This window comes from Choloepus didactylus, chromosome 21, assembly GCF_015220235.1.
Source record: "Choloepus didactylus isolate mChoDid1 chromosome 21, mChoDid1.pri, whole genome shotgun sequence".
Taxonomy (NCBI): domain Eukaryota; kingdom Metazoa; phylum Chordata; class Mammalia; order Pilosa; family Megalonychidae; genus Choloepus; species Choloepus didactylus.
This window is the reverse complement of record NC_051327.1, coordinates 25,186,833-25,207,590: the sequence shown is the minus strand read 5'-3', so window position 1 is coordinate 25,207,590 and position 20,758 is coordinate 25,186,833. Positions and strand designations below refer to the sequence as shown.

The window sequence follows — 20,758 nt, the reverse complement described above, 5'->3', positions numbered from 1 at the left end:
GGGCGGAGGAGGAGGGGGAGGGGAGAGGGGGAGGAGGAGGTGGGGGAGGAGAAGGAGGAGGGGGAGGAGGAGGTGGGGGAAGAGGAAGAGGGGGAGGAGGGGGAGGAGGAGGAGGGGGGGAGGAGGAGGGGGGGAGGAGGAGGAGGGGAAGGGAGAGAGCTGCCGAGGGTACTCCCGCTCCTGAGGCAGCCCGGCCACTTGCTGGGAGAGGGTGTGTCTTTGGGGGACCCCTAGGAGACTGCCCGACGCAGGGCACGCATGCCTGCCCGGCACTGGAGAATCCGTAATTCTAAACTGCAGCCGAAGGTGAGGGACTGACGCGACCTCTTGGTCTCCCCAAATAAAACAAAGGCCTTCGGGTTCCTCACATTGCAAATGAACAAAGAGCAGACGGGAGAGAAAAAGCAACATGATGTTGAGGTGTTAAGGAGGTACTGTTCTCTTCGTGACAAGATAAATTATTTTTCCAATTTTAGTTATGTCCTCTGGAATGGCTTCTTTTGCCTTTGAGCCCTAACCTTGTCCTGAACGAGCTGTCACCGTGTGAGGGACGCCCACTGGGGGCCTAGAAGGGAGAGTTTTTCTTCCCGGGCAGAGATGGAGAGATGACGATGTCATCCGAGTCACCGGAGCTGACTTCATCCGTGGGTCGGGGGGCAGCGTGCGGTGGCCCCGAGAGGGAGGACTCTGAAATCAACCAGAGGGGGTCAGCAGCAGGGAAGGCCCGGGGCAGCCCCCGTGGCAGACACTCACACAGCAGCCCTCGCGGGGCAGCAAGCTGAGGGCACACGGCAGTGGTAGCAGAGGGCCGAGACCCTCAGAGCCCACTTCCACCACACCATGTGGCTGCCCACCTCGGTCTCCACGCTCAGCTCCAAGTATTTTGGCCATTTCCAAACATTAAAACACCTGGAAAAGCTGAAGACTGGCTACACCGAGGGAGCGCGAAAAGCAATTCTCCCAGCAGACCTGGGAGTCTGGGCCAGGCAGCTCTGACCCGACGACGCAGTGGCCAACTCCTGGCTGGAAAGCTCCTGCCACCTGACCACACCCCCCTCGGGTGGAGACGGGGTCTAACAGGCTGACACCACCATCACCGTGAGCTTTCAAAACGCTCTGCCGTCTCCCCCATTTAAACTGCTTTCGCCTTTTGCTTTCGTCTACATCTACACGTCTCAAATCCTTCAGCTGCCCCTGGAACGAGAGGCCCGTGACAGACCTCGCAGTGGGTGGGCTCACACCAGCCTTCTGGGCCTGGGGGACGATGGAGCTGAAGGAAGGGCCAGACTCCCACACAACAGCCGCATTAGGGGCTTGGGGCTTGGGGCTGGGGGCTCCCCTATCTCAGACGGAGAAAGGGACTTGCTCCAAGGGCGTCTTAAAGATTAGAGTGAAAAGTCGCCCATCAAAGTATGACATGAAAAAGGGAAGGAAGACAATTCAGCCATGCTTCAGATACTGTGACTGCATCAGGTTTTTTCCCTGTAACTTTCAAGGAAATTAATATTAAATTGAAACCTTATGAAATTAATGAATAGTTAATTTCAAGGTCATCAGTTTTCACGGTCATGTTCCTTTTTTTTCTCTTTTAAAAACACTCTCTGCCGTCTGGCTTATGCTTTCTGTACAGACGCATTCCCGCTTCCCACAGGTGGAGAAGGGGCAACAGAAGTGGCCCCCTGGGTGACGCCACGTTAGACGGGTGCGCCTGCCACCCTAAGGAGGCTGACACTCCACAAGAGGAGAAGCGGGCAGCAGAGCCGGGCACTTCCAACCCGCCCATCAGCAGGAAGCTGGTATGTGGGAAACTCAAAAGCTGCAGCACGGCCCTTGGGTGGCCCATCTTGCCGAAGTCCCGGCACTGCCCGGCTGTCAGCCGAGCTTTGTGAGGGGAGATCTGGGGAGAATAGCAAACTGGCTCTGACAAAGCTATGAAAAATGACTGCAACGGATGAAATGCGATTTCAGACATGGAGATCTCCAGGTCAGCTCACGTGGGCTACTCTCCCTGCTGCAGCTGCCGGCAGGCCAGGCCCCAGGAGCGAGGGCGCGGGCATCTGCTTCGTCCCTGGCAGGCCTGACCTCCCGGCCCACTTACCCGAGCAGGGCTGCGGGGCTGGCGGCGCGGGCAGCTCCGGCGGCCCCAGGGGCTCCTTCTCGGGGGCCAGCCCCCCCATGGCCTCTCGGCTGCTCCCTTCACGGTCCTCCTGAACTGAAGCAACAAGCGAGTCAGAGAAGCCAGGCCCACAGCAGTGACTGTGTCCCTCTGGCTCACCCTGGAATTTTCTTGGTTCAGAAAAACTGGTTCCTCTTATGGTTCCTCCTGGATAGTAAGCACTGCCCACACCCTTACCCGTGCTTCGTGGGGGCCGTCCTTGAGACCCGAGGGCTGAGTACTGAAACATCCCACTTGAGACCGGGCTAAACCAGCACCCAGCAAACTAGAGACATAAAGAAAAACCTCAAGACTACATCTTAGTCTGACAGTCCGAAATGTGAAAATAGTACTTTGTGCTCATTTAGCATTACAGTACCAGCCAAATGAGCAAAGCAGATGAATGTTTCTGAACCACGGTGTAAGGCAGAGTCTGAAGTGCATTTATAGAACCAGATTTTTGGAGCTGGGAGCTACCCTCAGGTCATCTAGCCCAGTTCTCATCTTGCACATGAGGAAACAGGCCATGGAGGAAGGCCCTGCCCAGGCTAACACGTGAGGGGTCACAGGCAAGGCTGCAACCTCACAGCCGGGAGGGCAGGAGGGCCATTCCTGCCAGAGCCAAGTGTGTCTTCTTTGACTGTTTGTTTGGGGACCTAAATGAAGCAGAAAAGGAAACAGGAGCCAGGTTTTACTTAAAACAGGGAAACCATTGGTTTAAGGAGGAGCCACCTCACCCCATCTGGAGCTGACAACAAAAATAAAGACCCTCCCATGGCAACTGCAAAGAAAACATATGAAAAATATATCCAGAAAGAAATGAGAAGGGCTCAATATGGTACAATAAAAAGAAAATCACATATATATGAAAGTGGACATTAATGGAAGAGTTGAGGGTCAAAAAAGGTATAAGATTTGCATAAACTAAGTTGCAAAATGGAAGTCGTCCTGCATTTTCAGTCATTACTTTAAATGTAAATGGATTAGACTCTCCAGTCAAAAGCAGAAATTGGCAGAATGGATAAATAAGTGCTTATGACCCAACTATATGCTGTTTGCAAGAGACTTACTTTAAATTCAAAGATATAAGCAGGCTGAAAGTGAAAGATGGAAAAAAATACATACCAGGCTAGTAGTAAAGAGCTGGGCTAGCTATACTAATATCACATAAAATTCTAAGAAAAGACTGTTACAGGGGACACAGATGGTCATTATATACTGATAAAGGGGTCAACTCAATAAGAAGATGAAATGATTATAAATACATATGCACCTAACAGCAGAGCCCCAAAATATAGGAAGCAAAACTTAACAGATTGGAAAGGAGAAATAGACAGTTCTACATTAATAGCAGGAGACTTCAATACACCACTTCCAATAATGGCTAGAACATCTACACAGATCAATATGAAAGTAAGAAGACTTGAACGATACTTGAAAGCAATTAGACCTGACAGACAGACATGGAGTGCCTCAGCCTACAGCAGAACACACAGATTCTTCTCCGGGAAACATGGATCACTCTCCAGGATAGACCTGGATAGATACGGTAGGTCGCAAAACAAGTCTCAATAAATTAAAAAATATGGAAGTCATACAATGTATCTTCTTCAACCACAAAAAGAATAAAATTAGAAATCAATAACATAGGGAGAAATGGAAACTTCAAAATGCATGGAAATTAAATAGTATACTCTTAAACAAACAGTGGGTCAAAGAAGAGATCACAAGGAAAATTAAGAAATATTCTTAGGCTACTGAAAATGAAAACATAACATACCAAAACTTTTTTGTTGTTGTTGTTGAATTTCATTTTGAAATAAATTCAAACTTACAGGAAGTTGCAAAAACAATACAAAACCCACATACAGAACTCCAGCATACCCCAACCCCCCTCCAACCGATACCCCAGATCCACCAACTTTAACATCCTGTCACTCTACCATTTCTTTCTTTCCCTCCCTCCCTCCGTCTATCATCCATCGTCTATTGCTCTGTCTTCTGAATGTATGAGAGCCAGCTGCAAACGTCCTTGAACATGCACTATAATTCACATATACATTTCCCATGAACAAGAACGTTCATTTTTGCAATCACGTTAAGTGCAGCTAAGAAGTTCAAGAAATTCAACATTGATACAAAGCTTACATTCTATATTTCATTTTTTTCTTATGTCCCAACTGTGTCCCTTTGAGCCTCCTGTCCTCCATCCTCAGATCCCATCCAGGATCATCCTTGGCATTTCATTGTTATTATCTATTTAGACTGTCTTTTTTTTTTTCCAATTGTGGAAACATGTATACAGCCTAAATCTTCCCATTCTAACCCCTCCCTAGCCTTCCATTAGTGGGATTAATCACATTTAGAATGTTGTAATGTTCTTTCCCACCATCCATTACTAGAAATTTCCCTTCATCCCAAACAGAAACCCTACACTCATTTCTTAACTCCCCATTGCCCCTTCCCCCTCTTCTCGTAACCCATACTCTACTTTTCATCTCTATGGTCATATTCTCTGATACTTTCTTTGTGTTTACCATGGGCTTAAATTTAACCTCTTAAACCTATAACAATCTTGTTTTTCTTTGATACCAACTTAACTTCAATAGGACATGTAAACTATGTTCCTATACTCCTCCATTCCCCCACCTTTATGTAGCTCTTGTCAAAAATTACATATTTTACATTGAGTCCAAAACCACTGATTTATCATTACAGTTTCTGTATTTTATATCCTGTAGGAAGTAAACAGTGGAGTTACAAATCAAAAATACAGTAGTATTGGTATTTATATTTACCATGTGATCTTTACTGGAAATCTTTATTTCTTCATATGGTTTCAGTCAATTGTTTAGTGTCCCTTCCTTTCAGCCTGCTCAATTCCCTTTAGCATTTCTTATAGGACTGATCTACTGGTGATGAAGTCCCTCAGCTTTTGATTATCTGGGAATGTTTTCATCTCCCCTTCACTTTTACCATCCAGTTGTTCGTGAATTTTCTAAGTCTCTGATGGTTATTTACTTCTATTTGTATTCCATTATGGTCAGAGAATGTGCTTTGAATATTTTCAATTTTTTTTTTTTTTAATTTATTGAGGCTTGTTTTATGTCCCAGCATATGGTCTATTCTGGAGAAAGATCCGTGATCACTAGAGAAGAATGTGTGTCCTGGTGATTTGGGATGTAATGTTCTATATATGTCTGTTAAATTTCTCTATCTCTCTCTCTCTCCTTTCTTTGTTTCTCTGTCGGTAGGGCTCCCCTTAGTATCTGAAGTAGGGAAGGTCTTTTATTAGCAAAATCTCTCAGAGCATTTGTTTGTGAAAAATTTAAGCTCTCCCTCAAATTTGAAGGAGAGTTTTGCTGGATAAAGTTTTCTTGGTTGGAAATTTTTCTCTCTCAGAATTTTAAATAAGTCATGCCACTGCCTTCTCGTCTCCATGGTGGCTGCTGAGTAGTCACTACTTAGTCTTACGTTGTTTCCTTTGTATGTGGTGAATTGCTTTTCTCTTCCTGCTTTCAGAACTTGCTCCTTCTTTTCAGTATTTGACAGTCTGATCAGAATATGTCTTGGAGTGGGTTTATTTGGATTTATTCTATTTGGAGTTTGCTGGGCATTTATGCTTTGTGTATTTATATTGTGTAGAAGGTTTGGGGAGTTTTCCCCAACAATTTCTTTGAATACTCTTTCTAGACCTTTACCCTTCTCTTCCCCTTCTGGGACACAAATGAGTCTTAAATTTGGACATTTTATCTATCATATCCTGAGGTCCATTTCGATTTTTTCAATTTTTTTCTCCATTCTTTCTTTTGTTCTTTCATTTTTCGTTCTGCGGTCCTCGAGGACGCTGAGTTGTTGTTCAGTTTCCTCTAGTCTTGTACTATGAGTATCCAGACTCTTTTTTGTTTGTTTGTTTGTTTTTATTAAATTCAGTTTTATTGAAATACATTCGCACACCAATCATCCATGGTATACAATCCACTGTCCACAGTACGATAACATAGTTATGCGTTCATCACCACAATCTATCTCTGAACATTTTCCTTACATCAGAAAGACCCAGAACAAGAATAAAAAATAAAAGTGAAAAAAGAACACCCAAATCATCCCCCATCCCACCCCATTTGTCCTTTAATTTTTATCCCGATTTTTCTACTCATCCATACACTAGATAAAGGGGGTGTGATCCACAAGGTCTTCACAATCACACTGTCTACCCTTGTAATCTACATTATTATATAATTGTCTTTAGGAGTCCAGACTCTTTTTAATTTGGCCAACAGTTTCTTTTATTTCCATAAGATCACCTATTTTTTAATTTACTCTTGAAATTTCTTCTTTATGCTCTTCTAAGGTCTTCTTCATGTCCTTTATATCCTGTGCCATGGTCTCGTTGTTTGTCTTTAGTTCTTTGATTAATTGCTCCAAGTACTGTTTCTCCTCTGATCTTCTGATTTGAGTTTTTGGGTTTGGGTTATCCATATCGTCTGGTTTTATCATAGGCTTTAAAATTTTCTGTTGTTTTTGGCCTCTTGGCATTTGCTTTACTTGATAGGGTTCTTTTAGGATATGAAGGATTATTGAAACACCGATCTCTAATTTGTCAGATCTACAGCTTGGTGGCGTACACTTTCTCTAACTAACCAGCAGCTAGCATCCGCGAGTCACCTATTCCCCTCAAGTCAGTTCTCCCCAACTTTGTCTTTGTGGTGTGTGGGGGTCTGATTCTTGTGGGGTCCAATTGGGGCACCAAGTTTGGGTGTGTTGTTGGTGCTGTCCGCCCTGAATGTGGGGCATGTGTCTGAGTGGTTAGGCAGGCAGGGCAGCTTTAATAATCAAACCTCCCAGGTGTTCCTGGAGATTTAAGGCTGTTCCAAGAGTCTAAACCTTCATTTCAGTCTCACCAGATTGTCTCTGTCGCTGACCCACAAGTCCTTGTTATTGGCGTACGGTCCCTGGGATTTCCGAGTGGGTCCCTCTTCCTAGCCATGCCCATCTTAGGGCCTCTGCTGAGGGACAGCTGTGCTACATCACAAGTGCGCACCGTCCCTCAAGGGAAGTTCTGGGACGCCAGGCCATGCAGGGGCGTTCCCAGCCTGCTGTAAGGATGGCTGAATGGGGCGTGTTAATTTCCCCCTTTTTGCACAGCTCCGCCTTCCCAGCTCCAGGACAATTAGCTGTGAGTTCACTAAAGGCTACTGTCCAAGCCTGATATTGCGGCGTGTGTTTGTGTTGCTGGAAACACTTTCTGTCACACTGGGTACCTTGGCGCATCTCTGGGCTGTGGCAGGAGCGTTCCCAGCCCGCTGTGAAGATGGCTGCAAGGGGTGTGGTTTTTTTCCCCTTTTGGCTAACCTCTATCTTCTTTGCTCAAAGACAATTAGCAGCGGGTGTACAAAAGGCTATCTTCCATGCCAGATATTGAGGCGTTTGCACAGCCCATTCCTGCCAAGCGTCACTGTGTGGTTCTTGCTGCCATATCTGCAGCTGCTTTTGGGTTTTTTTAAAAAAGAACCAGTCCACCTCCAAACGCCAACCCACGGTTTCCCCACACTGCACCGTGGCCGCTGGACATTCAGCCGGCTCACTTGTTTCCGAATGCAGACTTCCGGTTTCACCAAGTGCATGGCCCCTGTGGATTTAGCAGACCTTGTCCAGCTGGTGCATCGCTGGAACTGGTGTTCTGGGTCACTTTCTGGCTTTTATCTAGTATTTTTTACGGAGGTGTTTTTTTAGCCCTGTCGCACCTAGCCGCCATCTTAGGTTCTCCCATACCAAAACTTTTGAGATGAAGCAAAGGCAGTACTGAGAGGGAAACTTATAGCTCTAAGTGCTTACATTCAAAAGAAAGATCTCAAATCAGAGACCTAACCTCACAACTGGAGGATCTAGAAAAAGAAGAACAAACTAAAAGCAAAGTAAGGAAAAGAAAAGAAATAAAGATTAGAGAAGAGATAAATGAAATAGGAATTAAAAAAATAGAATCAACAAAACGAAAAGTTGGTTTTCTGAAAAGATCAATAAAATTGATAAACCTTTAGCTAAACTAACAAAGAAAAAGAAGAGAGAGGACACAAATTACTAACACCAGAAATGAAAAGGGAACACTACTCCTGACTCTGCAGAAACATAAAGGACTGTAAGAGAATACTATGAACAAATGTAAGCCAAGCCAAGTTAGATAACCTAGATGAAATGGACAAATTCCTAGAAACACACAAACTACCTATACTGACTTAAGAAGAAACTGAAGATCTCAACAAACCAATAACTGCTAAAAATATTGAATCAGTAATTGAAAACCTCCCAACAAAGAAAAGCCCAGGGACCAAATGTCTTCACTGATGAATTTTACCAAACATTCCAAGAAGAATTAACACATATCTTGCTCAAACTCTTCTAAAAAACTGTAGAGGAGGAAACATTCCCTAACTAATTCTATGAGGACAATATCACCCTCATACTAAAACCAGATAAAGACCACAAGAAAAGAAAATTAGAGACCAATATCTCTTATGAACATAGATGCAAAAATTCTCAACAAAATATTAGCCAATCCAATCTAATGGCACATTAAAAGAATTATACACCATGAGCAAGTGGGTTTTATATCAAGTATGCAAGGGTGGTTCAACATAAAAAAAATCAATCAACACAATATACCACATTAACAGGAGAAAGGAAAAAAAACACATGACCATCTCAGTTGACAAAGAAAAGGCATTTGACAAAATCCAGCACCCCTTCCCGATAAAAACTTAAAAAACTAGAAGTAGAAAGAAACTACTAGAAGCAGAAGGTGGTAGTCTTAAGCTGTTAGGTACCCCAGAAAAGGCCATGTTCTTTTCATCGTCCTGTGGTACAGACGTATTATGGGTAGGACCTTTTGGTTAGGTTATTTCAATTGAGATATGACCCAGGCCATTCAAGGGGGGTCTTAATCCCCTCCTTACTGGAGTCCTTTTAGAGAGGATAAAGGACAGAAAAAGCTGAGAGAGCTTAGAGAGAAAAAGCCCTGGAGAAGCTAAGAGAGGACACACAGAAGCTCAGAGAGGAAGCCACTAGAACCAGAAGCTGGACGCAATGAAACTGGGAGTGAAGGACCAGCAGTGCCGGCCATGTGCCTTCCCATGTGACAGAGGGGTCCCAGATGCCAGCGGCCTCTCTTCAGAGTCCAGCTATCGTCCCGTCAATGCCTTTATTGGGTCATTTTCACAGCCTGGGAACTGCACATTTTAAGCTAATAAATCCCCATTGTAAAAGCCAACCCATTTCCGGTATATTGCATTCTGGCAGCTTTAGTAAAAAGAAATGGCATCTATGAAAAACCTACTGCTAACTTCATACTCAATGGTGAAAGACTGAATGCTTTCCCTCTAAGAATCAGGACAAGACAAGGATGCCCACTGTCACCACTGTTACTCAACATTGTTCTGGAAACCCTAGCCCAAGCAATTAGGCAAGAAAAATAAATAAAAGGCATCCAGAATGGGTAGTGGATACCTGAAACTATCAAACTACAACCCAGAACCCATGAATCTTGAAGACAGTTGCATAAAAATGTGGCTTATGAGGGGGGACAGTGGGATTGGGGGGGCCATAGGGATCACACTCCCATTTGTCTAGTTTGTGGATGGATGAGTGGAAAGGTGGGGGAAGGAAACAAACAAACAAGCAGACAAGGGCGCCCAGTGTTCTTTTTTACTTTAGTTGCTCCTTTTCACTTTAATTATTATTCTGGTTATTTTTGTGTGTGTGGTAATGAGGGTGTCCGGGATTGATTTTGGTAATGAATGTACAACTACGTAATGGTACTGTGAACAATCAAATGTACAATTTGTTTTGTATGACTGCATGGCATGTGAATATATCTCAATAAAATGAATAATTAAAAAAAAAAAAAACCAACTAAAGGACAAATGGGGTGGGATGGGGGATGATTTGGGTGTTCTTTCTTCACTTTTATTTTTTATTCTTGTTCTAGTTCTTTCTGATGTAAGGAAAATTTTCAGAGATAGATTGTGGTGATGAACGCATAACTATGTGATCATACTATGCACAGTGGATTGTATACCATGGATGATTGTATGGTGTGTGAATGTATTTCAATAAAACTGAATTAAAAAAAAAAAAAAAAAAAGGTATCCAGAATGGAAAGGAAGAAATGACATGATTCTATATACAGAAAACCCTGGAAAATCCACAACAAAGCCCCTAGAGCTAATAAGTGAATCCTGCAGAGTGGCAGGGTACAAGATCAACACCCCAAAATCAGCAGTTTGTATATATAGTAATGAACAATCTGAGGAAGAAATCAAGACAAAAAATTCCATTTACAAAAGCAACTAAAAGAATCAAACACCTAGGAATAAGTCTCACCAAGGATGTAAAAGACTTGAACACATAAAATTAGAAAACATTGCTAAAAAAAATTAAAGAAGATCTAAATAAATGAAAGGATATTCTCTGTTCGTGGACTGGAAGACTAAATATTGTTAAGATGGCAATTCTACCCAAAGCGATTTATAGATCCAATACAATCCCAATCAAAATTCTAACAGCCTTCTCTGCAGAAATGGAAAAGCCAATCATCTAATTCATCTGGAAAGGTAAAGGTCCCCAAATAGCTAAAGCCATCTTGAAAATGAATCCTGAAGTTGGAGGACTCACATTTCCTGAACTTAAAACTTATTACTAAGCTCCAATAATCAAAACAGCATGGGACTGACACACGGACAGACACAAAGACCAATGGAATTGAAGTGAGAGTTCAGAAATCAACCCTCACATTTATGGCCAACTGATTTTTGACAAAGTGGCAAAGACCACTCAATTGAGAAAGAATGGTTTCTTCAACAAATGGTGCTGGGAAAACTGGATGTCCATATGCAAAAGAATGCCTAACACCCTATACAAAAGCCAATTCAAAATGGATCAAAGACATAAATATAAGAACCAGAACTATCAAACGCCTAGAAGAAAACATAGGGCAGCATCTTCAGGACCTTGTGGTAGGCAATGGTTTTTCAGACTTGACACCCAAAGCACAAGGAACAAAGGAAAAAATAGATAAATGGGACTACATCAAAATTTAAAACTTCTGTGCAAAGGACTTTATGATGAAAGAAAAATCACAACATATATAATGGGAGAAAATATTTGGGAACAAAATATCTGATAAGGATTTAATATCCAGAATATTAGAAGAAGTCCCAGAACTCAACAACAAAAAGACAAACAACTCAATTACAAAATGGGCAAAAGACTTGAATAGTCATTTCTCCAAAGAAAATATACAAATGGCCAAAAAAGCACATGAAAAGGTGCTCAATATCATTAGCCATTAGGGAAATGCAACTTCAAACCACAATGTGATACCATTTCACACCCACTAGAATGTCTACTATTGAAAAAACAGATAATTACAAGTGTTGGAGAGGATGTGGAGAAACAAGACCACTCATTTATTGTTGGTGGGAGTGTCAAATGGTATAGCCATTATGGAAGACAATTTCGCTGTTCCTCAGAAAGCTAAGTATAGAATTACCATATGGCTTGGCAATCCCACTCTAGGTACATATCCCAAAGAACTGAGAACAGGACTCAGACAGATATTTGCACACTGATGTTCACAGTGGCCTTATTCACAATTCCCAAAAGATGGAGGCAAGCCAGTGTCCTTCAACTGATGACTGGATAAAGAAAATGTTGCCCATATACACAATGGAGTATAAAAGGGTATGAAGCTCCGATCCATGCAACAACACGGATGAACCTTGAAGATATCATGTAGAGTGAAATACACCTGACACAAAAGGACAGATATTGTATGATCTCACTGACAGGAAATAATTAGAATAAGCAAATTGATAGAGGTAGAAACTAGAATATAGGTTACCAGGGGCCAGGATGGGGGTAGGGAATGGGGAGTTAAAGCTTGATTAATGATGACTTTCTCTTGGGGTGAAGGAAAAGTTTTGGTAACGGATGGTGGTATTGGTAGCACAACCTTGTGAATGAAATTAACAGCACTGAAATATATATTTGAATGTGGCTAGAAGGGGAAGTTTTAGGTCGTACATATGTTACTAGAATAAAAAATAAAACATATATATCCATAGAACTGTACGACACAGTGAACCCTAGAATAAACCAAGGACTACAGGCAACACAATTATAAAAATGTTCTGTTACCAATTTTAGCAAACGTACCACACTAAGGCAAGGTGTAAATTATGGGGTGATATATGGGATGTGCCCAGAGTGTGGTGCATGTGGCTGGGAATGAGGTCCCCATCACCGACAGTGAGAATGCCTCCTGCCTGTGGAGCATGGGGACCGCAGCTGCAATCTTCTCCCTCCACGTTCCAAGGCACCAGGGTGAGAAGTGCTGGTCTGAGGCCAGGACGGGTGCCCCGGCCAAGGGGCCTTTTTGGCTCATGGCACTACTGAGTTTGCAAGTAGTTAAGATGGGAAAAGCCAGGTTTTCCTGCCCCTCACACACTCCCGAGCTTCCCTGAAGGTGGCAGCTGTTTTGGCTTAAAACTACTGCCCCCTGCATCTCCATGGAAAATGAAGTGAAATTATTACCAGGAGAAGCTGCAAGGAGGGGTGAAGAGGAGGAGCCTCTGGATGCTGCTGAAACAGATTTCCTCTTGGTAGAAGCAGCAGTGGTTCTTTCACTGGTAGCACTGGAAGAAAGAGAAAAAGCTCAAGCTGATCCCGACTGTGCCAGTTTGGATAGATTACGTCCCCCCAAAAGCCATATTCTTCAATGCAATCTTGTGGGGGCAGACATATTAGTGTTGTTTAGGTTGCAATCTTTTGATTGCTTCCATGGAGATGTGATTCAATCAACTGTGGGCAAAACTTATGATTAAATCATTTCCATGGAGATATGGGCCCTGCCCATTCTGGGTGGGTCTTGATTTAATCACTGGAGTCCTATAAAAGAGCTCACAAATAGAGGGACCTTAGAGCAGCTGAGAGGACATTTTGGAGAGAAGCTGAGAACTGACACTGACACTTGGAGATGCTTGGAGATGTTTGGAGATGCTAGCCCACAGTTTGCTCCAGAGAAGGTAAGAGAGGACCCTGATGTTTAGATGCACAGGAGCTGAAGAAGCTGAGAGAGACCCAGAGACATTTGGAGAAAGCCATTCTGAAACGCAACCTGGGGGCAAAGGAAGAGCAGATGCCAGCCACACGCCTTCCCAGCTGACAGGTGTTCCAGGCACCATTGGCCTTTCTTCAGTGAAGGTGTCCTCCTGTTGATGCCTTAGTTTGGACACTTTTATGGCCTCAGAACTTCAAATTTGTAACTTAATAAATCCCCTTTATAAAAGCCATTCCATTTCTGGTATTTTGTATAACGGCAGCATTAGCAAACCAGAACACCAACTCTGGTTTACAGATGAGCTTGGAGGGAGCTGCCCAGCAGCAAACACTGAGCTGGGCCCACACCAGATAGCCTGGAGCTCTGGGGAGCACCAGTCACCTCTGCTGTCCTCCTCCAAGCCCAGGAGTCCTGTGGCCCACGCCCACAGGGGTCCTTCCCTCGTCTTGTCTCTCAGCCGGGTCTCCAGACAGGGTCTAGTTACAACCACCGTCTCCACCCTCCTGGCCACAGCTGATGGCACCAGGGAGGGATACCTGAGCCAAGGGGCTGTCCCAGGTAAGCTGAGATCCTAGCTTGGTCTGGCTTTCCTTACGCAGAGAGAAATTGTAGACTTAAAGGCTATCGGATGCTGTCATCTTCTGCCCTGCAGCCTGAGAAACAGAGCAGTGTGGGGCAAGAGAAGAACCCTGACATGGAGTGAAGCTGGGCGGGGAGGTGGGGAAGCCCGCGTTTCCAAAGTGCCCGTCCTGGTTCTGGCCCACCCCGCCCCACCCTGGCTGGCAGCACCCCCATTCTGGCATGCTGCAAGATCCTCTCTTCACCTTGGAATAATTCCACTCTACCCAGCTGGCTTCCATGGGTTACTGATTTTTTGCAACCATGAGAGCCCTCCCTGATACACCAGGAGAACTCGTGTGTGTTGCTGTAGGAAGACTTCTGACAGCTCTGATATTTTGCTGAACACTGGGATCATATCACATTTTTCTGGAAAAATGGACAATGTATTAGCACAAGCAGCCAGACAACCTACAGACTGACAGTCGCCAGAATTCCATGGTGCCGAAACTCCTATTTGTTTTCTACCTGGATGAAGAAACAAACCTATCTGAGTCCGTTCCTGAGTCAGAATGTGTGGCCTGCTCCATGTCCACAGTGTGGTGGGAAGCTGTCCTGCGGACGACGGCGAAAGCCCGGGTGCTAGCTGGCAGAGAGCAGGCCTGTTCCCTGCTGGCAGGGCCCCACCTGGGGACACGAGGGCCCTTCCTGGCAAGGACAGCTCCTGCTTAGTGCCTCCGGAACAGCATCCCCTTCTACAGAAGATGGGGCTGCCTCAGGAACCAGCTGCCCCAACTCACCTTTGCCGGGTCCGAGCCAGGTGGGCCCGGAACACAGACTGGATGATGGTGATGGCCTCCTCCCACTCGGTGTCACTCTGGGGGACGGGGCTCTGAGCACGGGGTGCGGGGGAGCCCTGCAACGCAATGACAACAGGGAGGGGAGCTTGCTCACGATGCTCTGCCCACCTTCCAGAGGGGTGCTCAGTGCCAGCACCAGGTTTCGACCGGCCCAGGGGAGGGTGCCAAGTGCTTGCACCCCTGGGTATGGTCCGGCCGGGAGGAGGGTGCTCAGTGTCTGCACCCAGGTATCGGCCGGCCAGCGGGAGGGTGCTCAGTGCCCGCACCCAGGTAGCGGCTGGCTGGGGAGAGGGTGCTCAGTGCCACACTGGGGCACCACGCCACTTTGTTCTCCAACACCTCCAAGCACTTTAGCCTCAGAAGTCCAATCCATCGAGGGCCTGGCCTAGAGGCAAAGCCACTTTCACAGCTGTGGGATGGAGGGTGAGCCACACCCACTGGGCAAGACAGGACACGGAGAGTGGAAACTGCCCTGTGCTTGTTCTTTGTTGAAGCAGATGAAAAGAAGAAACGGAGGGGGAGACAGGGGGTCTGTGTCTGGCCACCTACGGTTACCTTATTTGGAAAGTGTGGCGTGCTGGGGGATTCTGAGCCACACACTTTGCCTGATAACAGCTTCGCCCGAGCGAGATGGCCCCTGAAAGCCGCCTGAAGCACGACGGCCGCCTGGAAGGGAGAGGAGGGAGAGAAAAATGGATAATTTCCCTGGTAGTTTCAGGTGCAGATTAAAGGATATTCAGAGGGAAAGGCTTTAAGGGCAGAGAAACTCACTTCCCTCACGATGGTGAACCACAAAGCCTTCCCTCTCACCCACCCAAAGTCCCCTGCAGTAAGAAATGCCTCGATCCCCCCGGAAGAAAAACTCCCAGAGATCTGATCCCTTAGGAAACAGAACCTTAGAATATAAATTACTTATCTTGATAAATGAAACTAAATTTAGCTGCTGGTATTAGTTCACAGTTTACAACAGTGATATTTTCACGTTGAAATAGTTCACTCTATATTGGGATCATAAATTTTCCATAAACATCATCTAAAACCTAGATTATTTACCCTTTGACCTTAATCTTTAAGTGATTTTCTTCAGAAATATGCATGGATGCTCTATATGTTATGCAATCAAGGTTCTGTAGTTTCGGGACAGAACTTTCTTTCCCCTACAGAATGCAATTTTGCATGACCCTGCCTCTAGCCTTGATTTAAAATATCACAGCTAGACAGAGGTCTTGCAGCTCTTCACATTCTAAAAGAACAACAGACAAGCACGCTGAGCCTTATTGCAACACATGCTCAATGGTCCAGAAGCTTCGGTAACAACCATCGCAAGAGGAAAACATCATTTTTAGAATGCAAGGTGAAGGACACGTTATAAACATAGGGTGAAGAAGCAAGTACCACAAAGGGAGGAGAGAACATCTGTTAGTAAGGACAGTCACCCACTAAGGGCACAATGAGCGTGAGCCAGTTTCAGCAGATGGCGGCAGAGTCACTGCTGGCTAGAGGCCTTTCACCCCAGCTGCCGGGGTGACAGCCGCAGGGAGTGTGCCAACCAGAGCACCTCGGAGAGGGGAGCCGGGTCCTTCAGTGCTGAACTGAGGCCAGATGCCGTGGCCAGCGCGCAAAGGGCTTTCTTTCCCTAAACTCAATGGCCCTAGGAGGTGGGCACAGCCAGCAGTTCCATCTTATAGATAAAGGAAACGGGGCGCAGTGCAACATGGCCCTGTGTGGGGGTCGTGTGGGGAAGCAGAGGAGCACGGGGTGTGAGCCCAGGCGAGCTGACCTCACCTTCCCTGCCCACCGGGCTCCGCCACTTCTAGAGGGTACCTCTGGGTGCCACCTGCCAGGCATGCTGGCCACTTCCCCTCACTTTGGCTTTGGAGATGAGGAAACTCAGGCTTCGGGAGGGTATATTGGAAGCGAGAAGGCACACATTTCATACAGTTCCTTGGGAGTCCCAAATTCATTCACTCATTCATCTGAAGAATAATTACTGAACACATACCACATGTCAAGTAATATTCTAGAAACTGGGGAGAGTGACAAATCAGAGAGAGGTGGTCCCTCCTCCACGGAACTTACATTCTAACAGGAGAGATGAAAATAAAAGTCAAATGTCAGGTAGAGATAGACGCTCTGAGGAAAAGTAAAGCGGGGTGTGGGCTGGAGTGATGGGGGTCTGGGGTGTTCAGACAGGACTAACTGAGGCAGAATTTTGGTGGAGACCGGACAGAGTGGGAGAAAGCCAAGCACACATCTTACGTGCTAAGAGAATGTGCCTTCTCGGCAGAGCGGGCAGCAGGTGCAAAGGCCCTGTGGCAGGGACATGCCTGACGTGTTCGAGGAAGGCCAGGAAGCCAGACTGGCTGGAGCAGGAGCAGGGCCCCGGGCCGCCAGGGAACACGGCGGGGAGGGGTTGGCAGGGAAGACGTTTGGACTTTGTTCCAGTGTGACCGGGCGTCATTACACGTGGAGTAGTATTCCTTGGCTAACGTTTGAGAGATGTCGCTCCAGTGCCGTATGGGAAGTGGGCTGGAGGGGCAGAGGTGGAGCAAGGGGACCAAGTGGGAAGGTGACTGCCGCCGACTTGGCAAGAGGTGACAACACCCAGGCTGGGGGAGGCGCACGGGACGGGGAGAGGCGAGGCTGGATTCCAGGTGCTGCAGGCAGAGCTGGCCGGTGCTGTCGGTGCACTGGGGTGGGTGCCAGTGGACAGGAGACGGCGGGGGTCTCAAGGCCTCTGTTCTGGCCTGGGCAAGAGGGTTGGAAGGGCCACTGGGGGCGTCACTCCCCAAGACAGGGGCACCAGGCACCAGAGGAAACATGGTAGGGGGTGAAAACAGATTCCCACGCTGCATGTACTAGGTGAGGGAGGACGTCACACAGCCAGGTATCCTGTGCTCGGGCACTTGGGTACCTGTGTCTGGCAAGCCGTGGGGTGGGGCCGGGGGCTGTCGGGAGCCAGGCCCAGGAGGGCATCCGGGATGTGCCAAGCGCAAGCAAGGAGCACCACAGCCACGTTGCAGAGCTGCTGGCCCGTGATGAGGAACGCCAGCTGGGCTTTCCGGCTGCCTTCAAGCTCTGCAGACCGTTGCCCGCACCACGGGCCACCCCACCACTGCCCTAGGGGTGACACTGGAAAGGGGGTCCCAGACCCAATTGCTGTGCTCTCCGCTGTTACAGAGACCACAGAGAAGCAGCAAGCTGGAGACAAGAAGCGAACCAAGAAGAAACCCGCGTAACTGTCAGCTTTACATCAGCGCTATCGTTCTGGATGGAACTTGAGCACTGCACCTAAGGTGGATATGTACTTGAATCTCCTTGCTCTCGGGAAATGCACAGGGAAGTACTAAGTGGTAAAGGAGTATGATCCGTGCAACCTACTCACAAATGTTCAGGAAACAGGCAGATGGACTGATGGCTGGCTGGCTGGATAGAATGATGAGGCAAATGGGGCAACGTGGTAAAGCTGGTGGATCCGGGTATTGGGCAAGGGGTACGCTGGAGTTCTCTGTATGGAGTTTGCCTTATTTCTGCAACTGTCCTGTAAGTTTGAAATTACTTCAAAATAAGAAGTTAAAAAAAAAGAAGAAACCCAAGTGATGCGAGTTTCTGGGTGGATGGGAGCGGTGGGTTGTCTCGGCTGCCCTGAGGTCCAGCTGGAGGACTACACTGAGCTCGGGGGTGGCCAGGAGGTCAGCCGGGCTCAGGGCAGGTGCAGGACGCCCGGGGTGGGGGTCCAGGGGGCAGGAGGTGAGGCGCTGCAGGAAGCCGGTGGGGGCAACAGCGGCAGGGGGTGTGGGGCCGAGGGGGTTTCCTTAACATGGGAGCTACAACAACACTTCTGTGTGGTGATGGGAACGACCTGGCAGAAAACGCAACTTCCACAAAGCAGGAGGAAGGGGGTAACGGTAGGGACAGAGCCAGGGCGAGGCAGTGGGGGTGTCGGCACAGCGGTGAGCACGGAGGACCGTGTGGTTCAACAGGAGGGGACCGGCAGACTGGATAGTGGGAGAACAAGGAAGGGCTCACTCTTGTTGTGGTAAAAGACACAGAACATAAAATTCGCCATCTTAACCACCACGAAGTGTCCAATTCAGTGGCAGTAAGTACATTCACAATGTTGTGCAACCATCACCACTGTTGGGTTCCAGAATTTTCCCATCACTGCCCAGAAGGAAACTCCGTCCCTGTCAGCGGCCACTCACCGCTAGCCCTCCCTCCAGCCCCTGGCAGCCACACGTCCAAATGGTACCACACAGTAGTGTCACCGCACTGTGTGGGGAGACCCCGTTTCATTGGTCCCTCATCTGTGGATGGACACCTGGGAGCCATCCTCCTTTCGGCTTCGTGGATAATGCCCCTGTGGACATTGCTACATGGTACGTCTGAGTCCTGCTTTCAATTCTCTTGGGTAGATACCCAAGTAGAATTACCGGGTCACATGGCAATTCTACGTTTAACACTGTGAGGAACTGCCAAACCGCTTTCCACAGAGGCTGCACCATTTTACGCTCCCACCAGGAAGGTATGAGGGGCCAACTGCTCCACATCCTTATTCTTTCCAGCTCTTTTGGTCATGACCGACTGTGGCTGGCAGGTCTCTTTGGCAGCTTCTGTTGCTCAGGAAATAAGCAGCGGGTTCTCGGTTGAGAGTGGAGGTGGTGGGGTTGGAGATCCGAGGAGAGGTCCAGTGTAAAGTGGCAGTTTCAGGCAGTGGGGTCTCTGGAGACCCCTGGGCAGTGCTGAGGCCCACCTGGGCTCCGGGTGACCTGCTGGCCAGGGGCTCTTCCCCAGGCACACGCAGCCGGGCAGACACAGAGGGCATTTCATCAGGGGTGGGGCCTGCCAGGCGGGTATGGTGGGCGTGGGGGTGAGGGTGGGGTTGATGCTGGGTCTGAGGCAGGAGGGCCTCGGTGTGGGGGAGGGGTCTGGGGATGGTTGGGTGGGTGCACCTTGGAGGTCACCGGAAGAGGGGAGGTGAAGGTCAGCCGGACATTTGAAATTGCAGCTCTAGATTGGTGAAGACAGGGGCATGGCCCAAGGAGTGGCAACTGAGGTGGGGCGTGGGCCAGGCCACTCAAGGGGAGCAGGCCAAGGAGCAGAGAAGCCAGGGCCGGGGGGGGGCATGGTTACTGAAGTGGCTCCCAAAAGAGCCAGACGGAGGATGAGAGTAGGTCTATAGGGGGCACATTTGAGGTTGGGGTGGGGGGTGGGGGTGTTTGCAGTCCGACAGCTACTGATGGGGGAGGCTCGAGCCATCTGACCATCAGGTGTCAGACGTTAGCATCAACACTCTCACAGGTGCCACAGCTGCTGGGCTGCCGTGTGCTGGCCCCTCCTGTGCACGCCCGGCTTCTCTGTCCATTGTGAGCCCCATGCCTACCTTATCACCAGCTTGGGTGCCTAGCAGTATCTGGCACATAGCAGGAATCCAGGGAAAGTGTGAGAGATGAATGAACGAGCAGCTTGCCCAAGGTTAAAGGGACAGTAACAGTGCAGTGGGAACCCACGGGCTGCCGTTAGGCCCTGTCCTCACCCTGGCTGCTCTCTGGAGCACATGGGTTGGGCGTCAGTGAGGGGGGGAGGGGCTGCCATCCATGCCCACACTCTTAGAGGCTAGTCCCAGGGGAGAAGGGGGCACTCCCTGCAAACAGACCTGCAGCCCCAGGAGGAACCCCAAGAGAAGAGGGGGGATGGCTGAGAGGCTGCCACGACTCCACAGAATACCCACTCCCCAGCCTGCTCCCGTCAAACAGACCCACTGCTCGCTTTCCCTGGAACAAAGCAGACCTCCCACCCGCCCAGCCTCTCTCTGTGCCGTCTCCTGCCGGTGGGGGCACTTGCCCTCACCCCGCGGGCCCAGCTCACGCCGGCTCCTTCGCACACGTCCCCTCAGGGCGCACGGGGACCAGCAGCCCCACTGTCCCGACCTAGGAGACTTGTGCACCCGCATGTCCTCACATGGCTGTGTCCCCAGGGCCTATCAGGTGGCTTGACAGAGCTCCCAGATCAGTAAGCATGTTCAGGGAATGAATGAGTAAATGGCTTTTCAAAGTGTGCAATGATCCA

General features: G+C 47.9%; 1 protein-coding gene across 5 annotated transcripts in view; it reads right to left on the bottom strand.

The window, feature by feature from the left end:
- Positions 1 to 409: 409 nt before the first annotated feature.
- The window catches only part of IQCE (IQ motif containing E), a 75,930-nt gene continuing 55,581 nt past the window's right edge, over positions 410 to 20,758 (bottom strand). For all 5 annotated transcript variants that reach the window (XM_037813703.1, XM_037813702.1, XM_037813707.1 and 2 more), the window contains 5 exons: positions 15,245 to 15,355; positions 14,630 to 14,745; positions 12,746 to 12,846; positions 2,099 to 2,212; positions 410 to 687 (listed from right to left, as the gene is read on the bottom strand). In XM_037813703.1, the coding sequence (XP_037669631.1) occupies positions 566 to 687; positions 2,099 to 2,212; positions 12,746 to 12,846; positions 14,630 to 14,745; positions 15,245 to 15,355 (564 nt within the window). In that variant the 3' untranslated portion in view covers positions 410 to 565. The remainder of the gene's footprint in view (positions 688 to 2,098; positions 2,213 to 12,745; positions 12,847 to 14,629; positions 14,746 to 15,244; positions 15,356 to 20,758) is intronic.